Raw genomic sequence first — 16095 nt, forward strand, 5'->3', positions numbered from 1 at the left:
TGCTTTTCTATCCTTTATCTTAACAAATATTTTTCATTTGTATTCTATCTTTTGGAAGGAACTTGTTTTAGAATGTCACCATTTAATCCTACAAGTGTAATTATCCATTTCACTGAGTGCTTGGCAGTATTTTAGTCTGTTTAATTAAATGTTTATTGTTTAACTACAAATAATTTTTCATATTTCACCAAACTAGAAAAGTCCTCTTGGATAACTATGTTTGGATTGAATATTGAGTGCACATAAACATCATCATCACTACGTATTTTAAATAAAATGCTTTATTTTATTACAAGGGAGAATTACCAAGTCTTTCAGGGTAGAGATGCTAACTCCCATTGACTCGTTTGATGATGTTGGGAGACAGAGGAGCTGCTATTTCACTAGCACAGTTGTCCGTAAAAGAAACAAACAAACCCCCCACAAACAAACAAACAAACAAACAACCCCACACAAAAGACACCCCCCCCCTTAACTCTACAAGAGTTGTGTAGGTTAAATCAAATGATACGATCTTTATGGAGCAGTTGTGAAGTAAATCACAAAAACTGAGTAGGCTGTGGGAAAGTAGTGATCTGTAGCACAGCCTGCAATCACAGTTCCCAGTTATCCAGCCAGGCTATATACTGTTGCATGCAATTGCTCTTCTGGACCACAGTAGTCATTTTCTTCTGATGGAAACAAGGATGGAAGGTGGAACAAAAGAAACTGAAAGAGCAAAAGATGAGGATGGAGCACACCCAATTTCATCTCATGCTACTGTAGAGCCAGAATGCAGAAAGAGAATCTATCTGGAGACAGAGCTGTAATATTATGAAATGTAGCTGAGGTGTTTTGGAATATCTTATATTCGTTCTACTTATGCAGATTCATAGAAGGGATTTAGTTGTAACTAAGTCTTCGTGCCTGTCCCTCATTTTTGAAGTTAATTCCTTTCCATTGTAGCTGGTCATGGTAAATATTACAAATAAAATATTAATTGTTTTTAAGACAATTCCTTTAAAATTATTGTCTGAGGCAATGTGAAGGTGTACAATTACCTGTACATATATAAAGAGTTACATATAAAAGATAGAAAAAATGAAGATTATTTGTATTAAAAGTTAAGGTTTCCTGAGAGATGGCCTCGATGATAATATTCTGTCTAAAAGATGTAAGAAGTAGGATGAAGTAAAAAAGGAGAATATCTATATCATACAAGGAAAGGGAGATTTTTGCTTTTAAGTTTATTTTCTGAATTCTGATTCTACAATTTGGCTGATTGCTTGTAGTCTGTCTAGAACACTTTTTCCCATCTGTTATTCTTCTGTTATCTTTCCACTTGATTTATCTGTTATCTCACATTTTTATTATTATTACCATGCCCAGACAGTAGGGGCATTGCCACATTGTTTATTTTTCCATGTGTATTTTATGTAACAGGTTGAGCACCCTCAGCGGTCCAAAAAAGCAGTGTGGCATAAGCTGCTGTCTAAACAGAGGAAAAGAGCAGTAGTTGCATGCTTTAGAATGGCACCATTGTATAATCTGCCAAGGTAAGAGCTATATTTATTCTATCTTTCACAAATGCATTTATGTTCATATAGTGCTATTTGGCAAGATCAAAAGGAAGAAAAACATGTAAACCAGTAACTGATAAACTGTGTGGTAATGTACTTTGTATATTTCTTCTAATAGATCTAATTACTTTTTTCTAATATATCTTCTGAAAATAATAACAAAAGTATAATTTTAAATTTCTGGTTCTCTCCTCCTGCTGTTATTCCACCTGTTCCTCCTGGTATGTTTTCTTTTCTGAAAAGTAGACACCTTTCATAGGAGAGTTAAATGCAGAAACAGACATATTGGTGCCACTGTAATATCATCTTGGGAGATAAATTGCCTCCTAAGCCATGGTATAGCTCTGGAAATATGGAGTTACCTTCATTATTAGGTGCTGAATGTTCTATATGCAGGAAATAACCTGATACTATTTATCTGAAAACTTGTCTATTTATTGTGCACTTTTGGGAAGAGGATTCTATTAGACAAGAAATCTATGCACATACTCTAGGTGTTTCACACCTTTTCCTATGGCTCCTTTTCCTCTTCTTTCTTGTTCAATAGAGAATGGGATCTATAGTCAAGCAAGTTTCAGAATCCTGAGATTCTGGAAGGAATGAACGTTCAGAAAAAGTAAAGACATCTGTTTTTTCATGCCATTGCTAAAAATAATTTCCAGAACATTTGTATCTGATCTTTTCAACATAATAATGTTCTTGGTTTTTCCCAAAAGTATGCATATTATTACTATTACCATAGTTAGTAGGATGAATCTTAAAGTCTGTCCCAGGAAGCACAAGGGCATGAGAATCATACTAGCTTGAAATGAGGCTGCCGTGACAGTTGAAAATAGAACAAAGTTGTTTCTATCTGTAGCTGTTCTTACTGTAACAAGTAGGTCACCTGCACATAACCAGCATTCCTGTGTATTTTAATCATACTTGTTCCTTTTCAGTATATGAGACTGGCAGTTGTTTAAAAAAATTAAGACGATTGATAAAATTCTTAATGAAGAATTGGTTGTCACACAGTCCATTTTGCATTGAATCCTCAAGAAAAAAAAACAACCAAAAAACAGTAAACATCATCATTAGCTTACCATCTTTCCCCTAGCCTCATCATCCATTTAATTTCATGGAGTTTGGAAAAAAATGGTTTACTCTTTTAGATAGGCAAGTCTAATCCTGAACATTAAAAAAAAAAGCAATTGTTTGAGCACAATCCAAAGTTATCTATTGCTGTTGTCTTAATATTTAAATTAAAATAATATGAAAATATTTAAATTAAAAATAAAACTCACTAATGTGGCAAAGTAATTGATTCTCTTACTTGTGTTTAAATTTCTTTAAAGTTCTATTTATTATCTGTTCCCGAAATCATTATTATTACATTTTAATATCAGTTTTACAAGTTAATGGGACAGTTTTGAATAGAGCATTTTAATGTAAATTTAATTTTTAAAATAGGAGCTTTCAGTAGGTTTTACAATAGACATTTTGCTTTCCTTCTAAGTGGTAGTTGTAACGACTGGACAGTTCTTCAAGCTAAATGAAATTCATATTGACCAAATCTTCTCTCTAAGAGTTTACAGCTTTTGTTTTAAATGTCCCTTTTTAGGCACCGAGCTGTCAATCTCTTTCTTCAAGGCTATGATAAATCTTGGATTGAAACAGAAGAACACTATTTTGAAGACAAACTGATAGAAGACTTAGCAGTACGTCTGGGTGCAAAGGGTTGCGGGAATGTATTATGGATTAACATTCATCTTGTATAATAATAATTATAAGTCTGTGAGGTACATAAGATATCATTTAATCTGTCTCTACCCAAAGGGGTGAGCTATAACCAAGTCACTCTGACAGGTGTTAAAAATTACAAGTGATGGAGATTACAAAATCCCCTCAAGCAATCTGCTTCAGGGCTTCAGTAACCTTTTATAAAGCTTTTCAAAGTTTTGTCTAAATTACATGCCAGTTGCTGTCATTCCCCTATCTCTTATCTTCTGCCCTGTGGAGAAGGGGAACAAGCCTATTCCTTCCTTTCTTTGCAGTTAACCTTTATGTATTTGAAGACTTCATAACCCACAATTAAAGCCATTTAAGTCAAAAGGTTAGAATATGAAAGTAGAGGAATTCTAGTCTTAGATTAATCAGTCCCTCAGAAGCAGACAGAGTCTGCTGCTTCTTCACAGAAGAATTCTCTTGTCAGGGAGGTGAGGATTTTTCCCAGTAGTAAAGTGTTAGAGCCATGTCTTTAACCTGGTAAATCCCTGGGATGATTTTCAGTAAAGCCTTGTGTCCTCATCCGTTACACTTGTCTCTCAGAAAGGTAGTTCTTTTGCGGGTTGGGCAAGAACTAGTACTAGGAAATGATGCAGTCTGTGGGAGGTCCAACAGAACACTGTCTGAGATCAATCTTTTTATTGTGAGGAGAGCCTGCTCTCTGCAATAGAGAGAGGAAGCTAACTGGAAAATTGCTATTAGAAAAAAAATTAATTTGCTTTTACTGTTTAAAGCTTATGCTTAAAACCAGCTACCCAAGTTGTGAACAATTTTGGAAATAAGGATCAAAATAGTGAAAGGAAGATCAGCAGCAATGAGCTTAACACAAGCAGACTGTGGAAGTTCATTTTTGCCTGCACGCATGCAGAATTCATTTCTTGTGGCATCCTTATTGTATGATCAAGCATTGTGAAAAAGCAAGAGACTTCTGGAAATACTTTGTATACAACCTTTTAAACTGATATCTTCATGTGTCCCAACACACTGCAAATGTTTTAAATAATGCAGGTTCATTGCCAAAAATAATTATGCTTTAGTAATTGAGAGCATGTGTGTAGATATGGAATGTGGAACAGCATAGCTCTTTACATGTGCGTATGTATGTGCAGGTATGTATGTGTGAAGAAATAACGCAGCATGGTGATTTGGTTACACTTTGACATAAAGGGTTGTCTCCTTACCTCCTCTATGAAACCATATCTTTGCTAAGTTTATGAAGAACTCCTTGCCGGCAGGTAGCTTATGTGAAAAACTGTCTTAGAGAAGACAGAAACAGATTGGGTTGGCTGCTATATCATCCTTTAGTAAAGAACTACAGACATTCCTTTGTAATCCCTCAAGCATACAAATAAGTGTGTCTGCAGCGCTCTCTTAAGGAGAGATGTATTACATCTTTCATTCAAAAGAGCAAACAAAACTCTATCTGTTTTTTAAATACATTTCTATCAATCACATTCTTGCTGCTTTAGAGCACTCTACTAGAGGTTGAGAGTTTGAGGTTCTACTGTTCAGCTCTGTGGAGCTGACCCAGACTGTTCTGTGGGCTTCATAAAAGATATGGTTATGATGCTGGTGAAGGTTCTCTGTCCCTCTTAGAGAAACTGTACCCTGGTGTAGCAAGGAATTAAAGATTTCTTGGACTGTCAAGATGGAATCACAGCCCAGGCTGTGGTGGCAGAACTTGTCTGGAAGGGGAGAAAGGAGGAGCCTTGGGTTCTGTAATGTGTGCTTGAAGGATTGCCTGAAGTTTCTGAGCTGTTCACGTATTAGGTAGAAAATTGGAACAATCCAGGGCCCAGAAACTATAGCCAAGACTTCCTGTCCTTTAACTCTCTGTAGTCAGTAAAAACTACAATGTTGTATGCCGTAGTACATTCTTTCTCAATACTGAGAATCTTGAACTCTCTTTTCTGCTAAGTAAAAATATTTTAAAGGGAGAAATGCAGTAAAAACTACCTCCTTCCTGACTTTGCCAGACCTAGACAATTTATAGATCTGTGGTAAAGGCTTTTTCTGGGATGACGGACATGAGTGTTTGCATCCCCTAAAGCAGAGGACTGGAGTAAACTTGCAGTTTTGTTCCCTGAATCTTCTGTTCCTAAGTCTATTATACAAAAGTATACGCAAGTCCTCTATTTGAGGAGCTTAATTCTGCTGATTCTTAATTGTCATTCAACAGATCAAGTCTCTAAGAGAACTAGATTTTTAATGTTTGATATTAAAATCATAGGATATTCAACACTGTCTTTATTAATAGTTAAAATGTTTCTGCTTTAATTAAGTTATATGAACACTTAAGCTTATGTGATAAAATTATTGATTAGTTTTGTTGGTAGGCATTACTGGACATAATAATTTATAAGAACAATATGTTTAAAGGATGTTTAATAATTGGATTATCTAGAAATTAAATCTTTTAATTCTTCAACATTTAGAAATGGCAGCTAAAACTTACCCAACTTATTTGTTTTAGCCTCTTCAGTTAAAGCTCTTTATTTTAGACTTAAATAACTATAGGTCAAATGTCTCAAAACAATGAAAATTAAGAATACTTGTTTTCCAGAAATGTCAGAAAATCATTTGGTTCTAGTGTTCATGCTATGCTTTATAATAAGTTCTACTTAACTCAGTCATTGGTGAATTTGATCCTCTATTTAATTTGATTTAAATCTATGAAAACTAACAACTTATATTAAACATTAACACAGCTTCTGCCCTTTTGCTTCATCAGTTCTGATAACATTAGAGAGGTATTCTGGTTGATAACATTACCAAGCATAGAATGCTGCTATTTAATTAAAGAGAAAGGTCAGCATCCTAAATTAGATTGAAATAAAGAGCAGGGGAAGACCTCCATAATGGTGAGATATAACTAGAGTTATAATTTGCATTGTTCAGATCTTGTTATTGATACTGAAAATATTGTCACATATTGCAAAATGTGCAATAAACCTTGTATGGCCATCATAGACTAGCATGTGAAACAACCATTGTGCATATATGTCAACTGAAGTGAATTCTCAGCTGCAACCAGTCATGTTTGGTACAGCTGAGTAGAAAAGGTGGACTTCACAGGCACGTATGAAGTGTAGTACACATAGAGATCTATAAGAATTCCCACAGGAATGTATTTGACACTAGCACACACAATTTTTTTCTTAACAGGCAAAAATTCCATTTTCCTTACATCTGTCATGTGGCCAACCCTTCCTTATGGCTAACAGATAACATCTGACATTATTATAATTTCCTACTTGTGCAGTCTTATCAATGCATGGAATTCTTTTTGTCTGTATTTTAGTGTATACTGCTAGGTGAAAACAAGAAGGAAGAGTGGGCATAATTTGTGCAACCAATTTTCTTTGAGCTACCACATGCTTTGTAGAAAAAATTTGTCTGGATGAAGCAATTTTGTTAATATGCAAAACTTACTTTCTGAAATGTCTTTTGGCAAAAGACAAGAAGCCAGAGGACAGATTTTGTATAGATTCTTTTCAAAACACTGCTTTGGTGGTTGCCATTATAGTATTTAGGATTACATTTTTCTTTTAGAATGAACTAACTAGAGCTGTCTAAACCCAAAAGGAAAATAACCACATGAAAAAAACTATTTGTGTGTATATATATATATTACTGAATGATATATAATATTTTTTTTATACATTATTGATTTGTCATCTTCTAAAATTCTACATCCTGCCAGCATTACTGTTGTTGGTAGATATGGCTCCTTCTGTCTAAAACTATTGGTGAGCTTCAAGTTTGGATTTCTTCTCCCTCAAAGCCTCTCAGAGTTCCTCAGCGAACATTATACCTGGCATAAGACTTGGAACAGAGGATTCTAATTTTTAGCTGATTAAGCTTGTTAACATAGAGAGGAACAGACAATATAATAGCAAATGATGGCATCTGGTTACCAGTCATTCTGGGTAACAGCAGTAAAAGATTGAAGTTATTTTCAGAATCTAGGGAAGAGGGTTAATTTTTACGAGGAGAGGAAATCCAAAGGTTTGCAAATGGTATCATCTTTGTAAGTCTTCATGGTCATAAACACAGTCAGGATTCAGGCTTTTTATACTTTGCTTGGAACTTGTTTCCTCCTGGTTGTCCAAATAAAAATTACATATGTGAGTATTGAATGTTTAATAAATTGCACAGAGTAAAACATTTTTCACTATAGATAATTGAATATACTTTTAAAATCTTTTTTTCCCTAAAGAAACCTGGGGAGGAACCACCGGAAGAAGATGAAAACCTTAAAAGAGTTGATCCTTTACATCAACTTATTCTGCTATTCAGTCGAACAGCCTTGACTGAAAAATGGTAGGGATGGTGTGAGAGACTGCAGAGTGTATGCAGATTTTCAGATTACTCCTGTATTTGAAGTTATACATGTCTCTGTTCAAGTGAGATTGCATAGGCTAGGCCAAAACATGTATGTATGTACATATGGTGAGTTTGAGTTACACTCAAACCTCTGTAGCCTGTGGTATGTAAAGAGATTTTAACATGACTGATAATGAGATGTAAGGAGTTTTCTAGAGACAAATAGATGCCCCTATACACTTTTTCACAGTTACGGATGCTGTGTTCAGGACTTACTACACCTCTCTCTTCTGTCTGTGTTCCCTGTTGACAGTTATATTCTGAATGTGAAATATGAGTATATTCTAGGTAAAATTGAAAAATTAATTAATGTTCTCTTCATTGGAAGGTGTTTATGAATTTCTGAGCGCTGTGTTTGTAGCTTGCCTTACTTTTCAGTTTTGTATTAGTTAATCAAGTCCTCATTTTCCAAAAAGACTTTTGTAATTAATTATGAGTATAGAAATCCTTTAAAAAGATTTTTAAGGTGCTTAAAAATATTTTGGTGCTCCAATTCTACTATAATGGCTCTAATCTTCCTCATTTACCCTTTCCTCTCTCTATTAACCAGCAAATTGGAAGAAGATTTCTTGTATATGGCTTATGCTGACATTATGGCAAAGGTAACTTTTTTCCTATTTTTTGCATCTTTTCTGTCTTAATAAAATTAATGAAGATAAGAGAAATTACACGTAAAGTGAAGGAATGCTTATCTCCCCCGCCTCCCCCCGACTTATCAGTAAATGTTTTCTTTCTACATGGTATCAGAGCTGCCATGATGAAGAAGATGATGATGGTGAAGAAGAAGTGAAGAGTTTTGAAGTAAGATTATACCTCTGTTTTGTTTTTCTTGTCATTTTAGACATTATTTCATAGCTTCCAACTGACATTTATGTTTCTTGGTTCATGGCTTACTGCAGCTTATTATGCCAGTGAACTGCATGTCAGAAGCTGGATTGGCAGATATGAGTGCCCAGATTCATAATAGTAAACCAAAACCATGCGTAGTATCACATAGTATAAGATTATATAGAGAGTAATTTAACGGATCTTACATGTTTATCTGATTGACTTAAACTTTTTAGTTGTTGAAGAGAAATATTATGGGTAGTAACTTATTCTGGAAGTCTGATAATAACAGGCTGTATCTTGTAACGTATCACGTCCTACCTTTAGTTTGGATGGTTAAAATACTGAAATAATACTGCTTTTTACAGTAGTCATATACATTCAGTACCAGTAATTTATACAGTATTTTTATGTTCACATATATATTAATGCTTCTTAGTAAAAGGTCAGCTTTTATTAATCAATACTGCCAAGGTCTTTCTTATGTTGAGAATAGGAAATCTGTATTTATTGTTGTTTAATGTTGAGTTTTTAGTGATCGTCACTGTATAAGGAAACACACTTGCATGAGTTGATTACAAGAGTAAGAGATGAGTCCTTGTCATGTGTTTGCTCTGGGATCTGTCTATCTTTCTGCTAATAAAATGGAGTTTACAAGAAATTTATCTGTTCTGAGGGCCAGTGAGGGAATTAGCTTGTTAATATTTTTACTATTTAATGTATTTTAGCATATTATATTTCTGACATTAAAAGTTGTCTTATCTTTCAAATCAATTAATACTTATCTTTACTAAAACACAGAACCATGAAATACATGCTTTTATTATTTCTTTAAAATATTTCTAAGTATGCTGATTGATTTGATATAAAACTACCTGTGCTGTTTTGATTTTTGAGGAGTGGTTTGGGGCATGTTTACTTTTACTTTCATTGTTTTGTACACATCAGATGTTCTGTATGTTTTCTACATGATGCCGCATGAGATAGCACTGAGTCATTTAAGTACGTATTCCCTATTTGGCTGTATACAGAAATCAGAAAGAATACCAATACCAAATTCTTTTCAGTCACTCAGAAGTTCTAGTCCAGTTGAGTTACAACTAACATACCTGATATATAGATTTCTGTTTCTTAGTAAATGTCTAAGTATGAATCCAAATTTCAGTGCTTTTTTGTTTGTCTGTTTTTGTTTGTTTTTTTTTTTTCCTGGAAATGCAATGTATGACGTATCATTGACTAAACAAAGAATATTTATTTCTATAAGCTTTCTTCAGTTAGCCCATGCATGCTTATTATATATCAAAATCTTGTACTTATAAATGTGAAAATTTATAAATAGGAAGTCATTGAGGTGAACGAACAAATTTATCAGTAAGGAATTTATTAGTGTTCCTTACCTAAATCATAATGGGTTCCTTGTTCAGCATTCAACTTTATCTTTTGAGAGAAGATTCTGTTCATTTGTTTCTCATTATTATTTTTTTCTGTAACTATGAAACTTATGTTCAAATCATGTATTAATCTGTTCAAAAGACAATTTTGTGTGTGTATTTGGTCAGTCACCTGCAGAAAAAAAATTTTGGACTTCTTTTTCTTATTACTATTTCGCTTCTTGTCCTTGCCCTTCCTTAAGGTGACAGGATCACAACGCAGCAAGGTAAAACAAAAAAATATGTGTGTATTTGTCTGGGTCTAATTTTGTGATTTTTTTAGGCCCAACATCTTGGATAAGTTCAACTAAAGGGTCTTGAAAACGTTTTTAACATTTCAGTTCCAGCATGACATCTCTACCAAACCCTTCTTGTGCACAAACCCTTTTTAAAGACTCCAAGAATTATTTATGCAAAATATGTCATATAAAATTACGTTGCCATTTTGGGGAAAACAGAGTGTCATTTGGCTTGTTCATATTGTTTTGCTGTTCTTGCCTTTTGTGCATCAGTTATCTTCTTTCTGGTTATAATTTCATTTGAATTACTAAAATCATTTATTTGGCTCTTAAAGCAGCTGACTTCTGTATCTTAGCAAACGTGCATTTCTGATACAGTAGTATTCTGTTTCCAATGTTTGTCACAGAGAAAGCATCAATTATATTATAGTTTATCTGTGATTCAGATCCTTTGGAATAGAGTGAGTCCTTAGCCTTCATTGTTATAGTATTTAACAGAAACTCCATAGCTACTCCATACCTGAAGTGATTCCTAATTGTTCCATGTTTTCTCTAAAAACATAGAGGCAATAGCTCTGAAATTTCACAGTGTTAATTTTTTTTATTGACTCAATTTCTTACACATCTTCTGTGTCTCACCATGAAAGTCTCACCATTTGTTTCTAAAAGGTGGCCCATGGCTTAGGCACCAGCCTACTTGCCTACTTCATGCAAGTAGAAGTCTCAGTTCCCATTGTTGACTCAGGCTGCTTGCTGGTAGTGCTGCAAAGTTGATGTTCTGAGAGGAGGTATGGTGTGTGGGGTAACTAATTTTTGGTTCTGAGGTGTTTAAATAGAGTTATCGTGCTGTGGCTAATGGCAGCTAGACTAAGTAGAGAGGACTTGCTTGAGATTGGGAGTGCACAGATTTAGCTGATGGTCAGACTCCAGTCAGTAGCTTCAAAGTTCATTGCCTATAGCAATATGGGGAACAATTATAACCTTCTCCATTGAAAAGAACAAGGTGATTTTGGTGTTTTGTTCGCTAGCACTTCTATTAACATTAAATTCACAAAAGAAAGAGGTTCCCATACAACTCTGGAAAGAGAAGATGTATTCCAGGATCAACTTCACTCTTACTGCTTCAAAAATTTGCACAGATCTGTTCCACCTTCATACAATAAAGGCATTATCCTGGAAGAGGAATGTGCTCACACAGAGTCACAAAAAGTTGTTTAAAAGGTATTGTAATTGCCACAAACACAAAGTACATATTACAAAACCCCAAAGGAAGTATATAAGCAATCTAATAGCATAATTTCTTCTTTGTTTCTTCCATTAATTCAGCTATTCAAATACTACATGTCTATCACCCTGCCTACCTGGTTACTGTACACTAAATGCTATATGCTCCATAGAAAATTTTCTGTCTTGCTGATTGAGAAGTGTTTTAAAAGGGAAAAAAACCCACAATAAATAATCCTTGCTTCCTTCATACATGATAGGAAACAGTTGTAAAGATATGAGACCGTATATACCGTGTGTGTGCATTTGTGTGCTTCTTTCTGTCAATCTATCCATCTCAAAGTTCAATGTTGAAGGCAGTTCTTTCATGCCATGCTCTGTGTGCATGTGAAAAAGACTGACTGTTCAATTTGTATGGCAATAAAACTCTACTGCTCCTCTAGACTTTAAAAATCTGTGATGTTTGAAGTCCTGAGTCTTTTCACAGTCAGAGCAACAGAGACCTTTGGGCAAGCTTAGAATGTGATAAAAACAATGAGTGTACTTTATTGGCAATTTTCGTGCCCATATCTCATGCAGTGTAGTCTCATTTTTGTACATATAATCTCTATTGGGATCCTGCAGTACGGAGGTCACAATACAAACCCACAATAAAGTTGTCTGTGCATTACTATGTGCCTGTCTGCATTTGCCTGCTAGTATTTGCTTTGAATTACTATGATTATATTTGCTCCTAGCCCTTTGTCTCTAAGTTAACTTTCTATCATATTGAACAGACGCTCAATTGACTCCTGTAGAGTTGGTGTCACTGTCCCCCTTGATTCTATCCGATAGGAAATTATTTCCAATCAAAGTGTTTCACTAGCTAAATTCAAGTAGGTTTCTGCATTTGAGTCACTGACTCTACTGGTTTGCTCCATATTAATGTGCTCTAAACACGTGTAGGATGGGAATTCAAAAAAAGGAATCAAAACTGAGCTCATCTTTTTAAAATCAATTGGTTTAAATTGGCTCTTCACAGGAAGAAAAGAAATGAGGAAGATAGAGCTTCCTATGTCAGTTTTCTTCATCCCTGTTACTGGTAGCAACTTTGTTGATAGACTTTTGTATTCACTAGATTTTTGACAAAACAATACATTGTGCTGTCACTTATCTCAGGCACAGAAAGACTTGCAAGTTTCAGTACGTACAAATAATGCAAGGTCTTAAGGCTCTAGCCCATCAGATATGGTCTCTGTTATCTCTCACTGTCACAAAGCATGCATAAATGGAGTGACCATATACCATGTATTTACAATAAGTAATTATTTTTCTTAAAGAATGATACGAATTAAGGTCAGGCTCCATGATCAATGTATCAATTTGTAGGAATTAAACATTCCAACTAGTATGCAAAAATGTGTTTCTCATTAGTTTTTCCTACCCATAATGGAATGGATGCAACCTAATACATGGTTTCACCCTCCACAACTACAGGATAAGTTATTTACATATGGAATCATAGAGTAGTTTGGGTTGGAAGGGACCTTTAAAGGTCATCTAGTCCAAGCCCCCTGCAATGAGCAGGGACATCTTCAACTAGATCAAGTTGCTCAGAGCCCCATCCAACCTGACCTTGAATGTTTCCAGGGATGGGGCATCTACCACCTCTCTGGGCAACCCGCTCCAGTGTTTCACTACCCTCATTGTAAAAAATTTCTTCCTTATATCTAGTTTAAATCTACCCTCTTTTAGTTTAAAACCATTACCCCTTGTCCTATCACAACAGGCCCTGCTAAAAAGTTTGTTCCCATCTTTCTTATAAGCCCCCTTTAAGTATTGAAAGGCTGCAATAAGGTCTCCCCAGAGCCTTCTCTTCTCCAGGCTTAATAACCTCAGCTCTCTCAGCCTTTCCTCATAGGAGAGGTGTTCCATTCCTCTGATCATTTTTGTGGCCCTCCTCTGGACCCACTCCAACAGGGGCTGGGGGCTCCAGAACTGGACGCAGTACTCCAGGTAGGATCTCACCAGTGCAGAGTAGAGGGGCAGAATCACCTCCCTCGACCTGCTGGCCACGCTTCTTTTGATGCAGCCCAGGATACGGTTGGCCTTCTGGGCTGTGAGTGTGCATTGCTGGCTCATGTCCAGCTTTTCATCCACCAGTACCCCCAAATTGTTCTCAACAGGGCTGCTCTCAATCCCTTCATCCCCCAGCCTATATTGATACTGGGGTTGCCCTGACCCAGGTGCGGGACCTTGCACTTGGCCTTGTTGAACCTCATGAGGTTCACATGGGCCAGCTTCTTGAGCTTGTCCAGGTCTCTCTGGATGGCATCCCATCCCATAGGCGTGTCAACCGCACCACTCAGCTTGGTGTCATCTGCAAACTTGCTGAGGGTGTGCTTGATCTCCCTATGTCATTGATGAAGATATTAAACAGTACTGGTCCCAACATGGACCCCTGAGGGGACACTACTTGTCACCAATCTCCATCTGGACATTGAGCTGTTGACCGCTACCCTCTGGATGCGACCATCCAACCAATTCCTCATCCACCGAACAGTCAACCCATCAAATCCATATCTCTCCAATTTAGAGAGAAGGATGTTTTGGGGGACCGTGTCAAAGTCCTGTCCAGATAGACGACATCTGTAGGTCTTCCCTTGTCCACTGATATAGTCACTTCATCATAGAAGGCCACTAGGCTGGTCAGACAGGACTTGCCCCTGGTGAAGCCATGCTGGCTGCCTCGAATCACCTCCCTGTCCTTCATGTGCCTTAGCACAGCTTCTAGGAGGATCTGTTCCATGATCTTCCCAGGCACAGAGGTGAGGCTGACAGGTTGGTAGTTCCCAGGGTGGTCCTTTCTACCCTTTTTAAAAATGGGTGCAATGGGTTTCCCTTTTTCCAGTCACCAGGGACTTCACCTGACTGCCATGACTTTTCAAATATCATGGAGAGTGGCTTGGCAACGACATCAGCCAATTCCCTCAGGACTCTGGGATGCATCTTGTCAGGTCCCATAGACTTATGTTTATTCAGGTTCCTCTGGTGGTCATGAACCTGATCTTCTCTTACAGTGGGAGGGACTTTGCTCCCCCAGTCCCCGTCTTGCGGTCCATCCACTCGAGAGGTGTGGGAAGAGAGGTTGCCAGTGAAGACTGAGGCAAAAAAGTTGTTGAGTACCTCAGCCTTCTCCTCGTCTGTTGTTACCAGTTTGCCAGCCTTGTTAATCAGGGTGGTACGGTTTCTTTGACCTTCCTTTTCTGGCTGACATACCTGTAGAAGCCCTTCTTATTATTCTTTGTGTTCCTTGCCAAGTTCAGCTCCATCCGTGCCTTGGCCTTCCTGACCCCATCCCTACACAACTGAGCAGTGTCCCTATACTCTTCCCAGGATAAATTATATCTGCTACAAAACCACAAACCTATGGTTAAGTAAGACTTGATCAGTTTTTACATGTTGTCATGAGGAGGATAGAGTTCTTTTGTTCTTTCTTATATACTGATGCTGTTGATATTGTGCTATTTGTTAATGCCAGGACCTTCTTTCTTTTTTCTCCTTGTGCTCTTCACCACCGCATTTCCATCAGTCACTGGGTTTTTTTCTTCTACGCAAAAAAAAAAAAAAAAAAGTCTTTAATCCAGTTAGAGAATTTATGGTGTCCACTGCTAGATGGTCAGCCCTTCACTTCTCATTTGCTCCTACTTGTTTGCAGTGTTTTGATTCCCCATGATCAAGTTTATAATATCAATAACATAAAGTCAGTGCCTTTAATACATTCTTTGTTATAAGGTCAGCTGTTTCTCAGTTTCTTGCAAGGCTGTTTTGGGCTATATGAATAACCTCTCATTGACTATGGGAAATGTGCAGCAAAAGTCTTGTAGAGAATCTCTTTTCTACAAAGTGAATAATATACCCATGCTTTTCTCTGGGTTTCAGTTCAGGGGCTTAGTGATAAAAGATGATTTAAGGCCATTCATTAAGATCTTTCATTGTGTCCTCTGGCTGCTTCCCATCTTCTATGTTTATCAGCATCTCTTCCCCCTACATTGTTTCTGCTGCTTATACCAGCATTAGTGTGGTGCTTTTTCAAGAGTGCTCCCAGACATCCGTCTGCCCTGTCTTTCAACTCAAACACCAGCTGGCACTCCATCCTTCACTGCTGTAGCACAACAGAACTGGTTGAGATCTATGTAAGGCAGGGCCTTTGGCAGTCCTGGGGTAAAGGAGTGATGTACTTTGAAGAACAAATACATTGCAATGATTAAGTGACCATTTGTAGCTTCCAGGTTCTTTGCTTGTTTTTAATGCAGTAATTACATAATAATCTTACCAAACTTATCCCTGTACATAAGATTTTCTGCTCCAGCTAACTGATTCAATTCCAGTCATAGTGGAATATTCTAAACAATCCATTACCTTTTTTTTTTTTTTTTTAATTATTCGTATAGAGAGTTAGACATCTATGTCAGCTATTTCAAATATGTCAAATTTGTCACCCAGCTTTAAACAAGAAAGGGTGACACAGTTTGAAAGTGATGTGTAGTTTTAAAGCTATGTACCATTGGAGAAAAAAATTGGAAAGTGAGAATACGTAGATTTGAAAGTCACCTAATAAAATATTTTGCCTTTTAGAGACTCAGTGTTTTGTCAGTTCCTATCTACTTGAATAGGAATGAATAT

The 16095-nt window shown here is 36.6% G+C and overlaps 1 protein-coding gene across 1 annotated transcript in view; it reads left to right on the forward strand.

Moving 5' to 3' along the window:
* RYR2 (ryanodine receptor 2) overlaps window positions 1–16095 on the forward strand; it is a 437742-nt gene that overhangs the window by 362903 nt on the left and 58744 nt on the right. Inside the window, exons 76-81 of the mRNA XM_072857729.1 lie at window positions 1423–1535; window positions 3160–3256; window positions 7543–7646; window positions 8260–8311; window positions 8457–8510; window positions 10171–10194. Of these exons, the coding sequence (XP_072713830.1) occupies window positions 1423–1535; window positions 3160–3256; window positions 7543–7646; window positions 8260–8311; window positions 8457–8510; window positions 10171–10194 (444 nt within the window). The remainder of the gene's footprint in view (window positions 1–1422; window positions 1536–3159; window positions 3257–7542; window positions 7647–8259; window positions 8312–8456; window positions 8511–10170; window positions 10195–16095) is intronic.

This window comes from Ciconia boyciana, chromosome 3 (genome assembly GCF_034638445.1).
Source record: "Ciconia boyciana chromosome 3, ASM3463844v1, whole genome shotgun sequence".
Taxonomy (NCBI): Eukaryota; Metazoa; Chordata; class Aves; order Ciconiiformes; family Ciconiidae; genus Ciconia; species Ciconia boyciana.